The 2004-nt window shown below is 39.2% G+C and overlaps 1 protein-coding gene across 1 annotated transcript; it reads left to right on the top strand.

The window, feature by feature from the left end:
- Nucleotides 1–28: 28 nt before the first annotated feature.
- LOC140321323 (granzyme A-like) lies at nt 29–1782 on the top strand (the record flags this gene model as incomplete). The annotated part of the gene is made up of 2 exons (XM_072398126.1): nt 29–325; nt 1350–1782. Coding segments are annotated over 2 exons (468 nt in total), but the record flags the coding sequence as incomplete, so codon positions are not given.
- Between the last annotated feature and the right edge of the window lie 222 nt (nt 1783–2004).

The following is a 2004-nucleotide window of genomic DNA, read 5'->3' as shown; positions in this document are numbered from 1 at the left end:
AAAATATATAAAAGGGAAGATACTATTTTCTTCAGACTGTGGCTTTCTAAATCTCTTGCAGCTCTCTGGCAAAGCAAAACCAACCAAAGCTGTGAAGATTCTGCCATTACCAAAGATATTCAGTGATGTGAAAGATGGGACTATGTGTGACACAGCAGGATGGGGTGCAACCACAAGTAATGGTCAAAAATATCCAAACAAGCTGATGGAAGTAAAACTCCCAGCAATAAGCAGAAAGAAATGTGCTACAAAGTGGAGACCTGAAAAGATCACAAAAAACATGATGTGCACCTTTGATGCACGTGGGAAGAAAGATGCATGTGTAGTAAGTATGCAATAGGTACTGTCATTAAGGCTAAACCCCATAAGCAACCAACAAGAACATAGTAATACAATAGGTTAAAATAGTTAATAAAACACATACATTTAAATGTAGGTATAGCAAAAAAAAAACTAACAAAAAAAAAGCACTATTATTCTAGAACATATATAATGCATTGTTACATTGGAAGCCCTAAATGGCCCATAATTCAGGAAGAAAAATACCAATTAAACCAGACGAGAACTTTTTTGTAGGTACATACTGTGGGTTTAAAGGTGTCTCTCATCTTCTCAAAATTTGGGTGCTACATAAAAGATAGTAGGACTAGTCCATTCACTACAGGTGCTAGTATTAACATGTACAGAAACATCATGCTTGGAGAGAAAGAACCAGTGGAGGAGAATAAGAATGGGTAGTTCAATGATGGTGTGAGCCCTAAGAAGGGCCAAGTTTAAGTAACAGTCTGGCTTTCTCCAGAGCTTCAGGAGGTCAGGATGTTGTGCTACAAGCTGTTGCCAGGTTGGTGTCTTTGGGCAAACCAGGGTTGGCAGGACAATATGTAGCACTGAATCAACAGGCAGAGAATAGTCAAGGAAGGCCGGGGTGAAGTCAGCAACAAAGTCAGGGGTCAAGTACCAGAAATCCAGAGAATAGACTCCAGTGACATGGGGGAACACAGGATAAACAGGAAGCGACAAGAGGCAGGGTGACACAGGGGTCAACAAAGACACAGGGGAAACACAGGAGACACAGGAGACACGGGGGTCACCACAGATACAGGGTAATACTGGAACAGCACAGACAGGGAAACAAAAGACTGGGTGACAAGGGGTCGGGGAGAAACATCAGCGCTTTAGCGAGGAGGAGGTACGTGTGAACTTTTTTGCATTTTTTTTAGCACCTGACAATTGTTATGTGGTCACCCAGCAATTTCTAGCAGACAAACCTAAGGTCAGAGGACAGGAAAAGTAAAGCACAGTTACATTTCCAATTTGCAATTCTTTATATTGTTTTTATATATTTTTAGGGTGATTCTGGAGGACCTTTATTATGCCGAAAGACATTGCGAGGAATTGTTTCTTTTGGCCCAAAGAATTGTGCGGACCGTAAACTTCCAGGTGTCTACACATTCCTCACCAAAGCCCATGTCAATTGGATTAAAGAAAAAATAAAGCAGAGAACAAATACTACTTATTAGCAATTTCCACTTTTGTATCTAAAATTACTGCTAGCAATATAAGATGCATCCAATTGTTATAAAAATAGGTGGAGAAGAATACGTCTGTTGTAGTCATAACAACCAATCAAATTCTGCTAAAATTTAGTGCTGGTTAGTAAACGAAAGAAGATTGTTTGCTATGTTCTTGCCAAATGCTAGATTTGTTTGTTTTCAGTTTGTAAAGAGTGTGTAAGCTTAGACAATAAAGTTCACTGTTTTTATTGTTTTCAATGTTAACAAAGTTTTCTCAGTTTTAACATCAGAAACTGAGGGAAAATCTACAGAAAAGGACACAGTCATCAAAAAATCAATTGACAATAGATTGTATTTTTTTTAATTGCTGACAATTTTGCACTGCACATACAGGTCTGATCAGTTGACTGGTGATTGTCCGGATCACCTTTTGCCCATCAATCCAAAAACACAGCCCCTCTGATCATTAGGGATGGGAATGAGGTGGACC

The sequence above is a fragment of the Pyxicephalus adspersus genome, unplaced genomic scaffold (assembly GCF_032062135.1).
Source record: "Pyxicephalus adspersus unplaced genomic scaffold, UCB_Pads_2.0 Sca2279, whole genome shotgun sequence".
Taxonomy (NCBI): Eukaryota; Metazoa; Chordata; class Amphibia; order Anura; family Pyxicephalidae; genus Pyxicephalus; species Pyxicephalus adspersus.
Note: the sequence above shows the minus strand (reverse complement) of the source record. Positions and strands in the feature narration are given on the sequence as shown.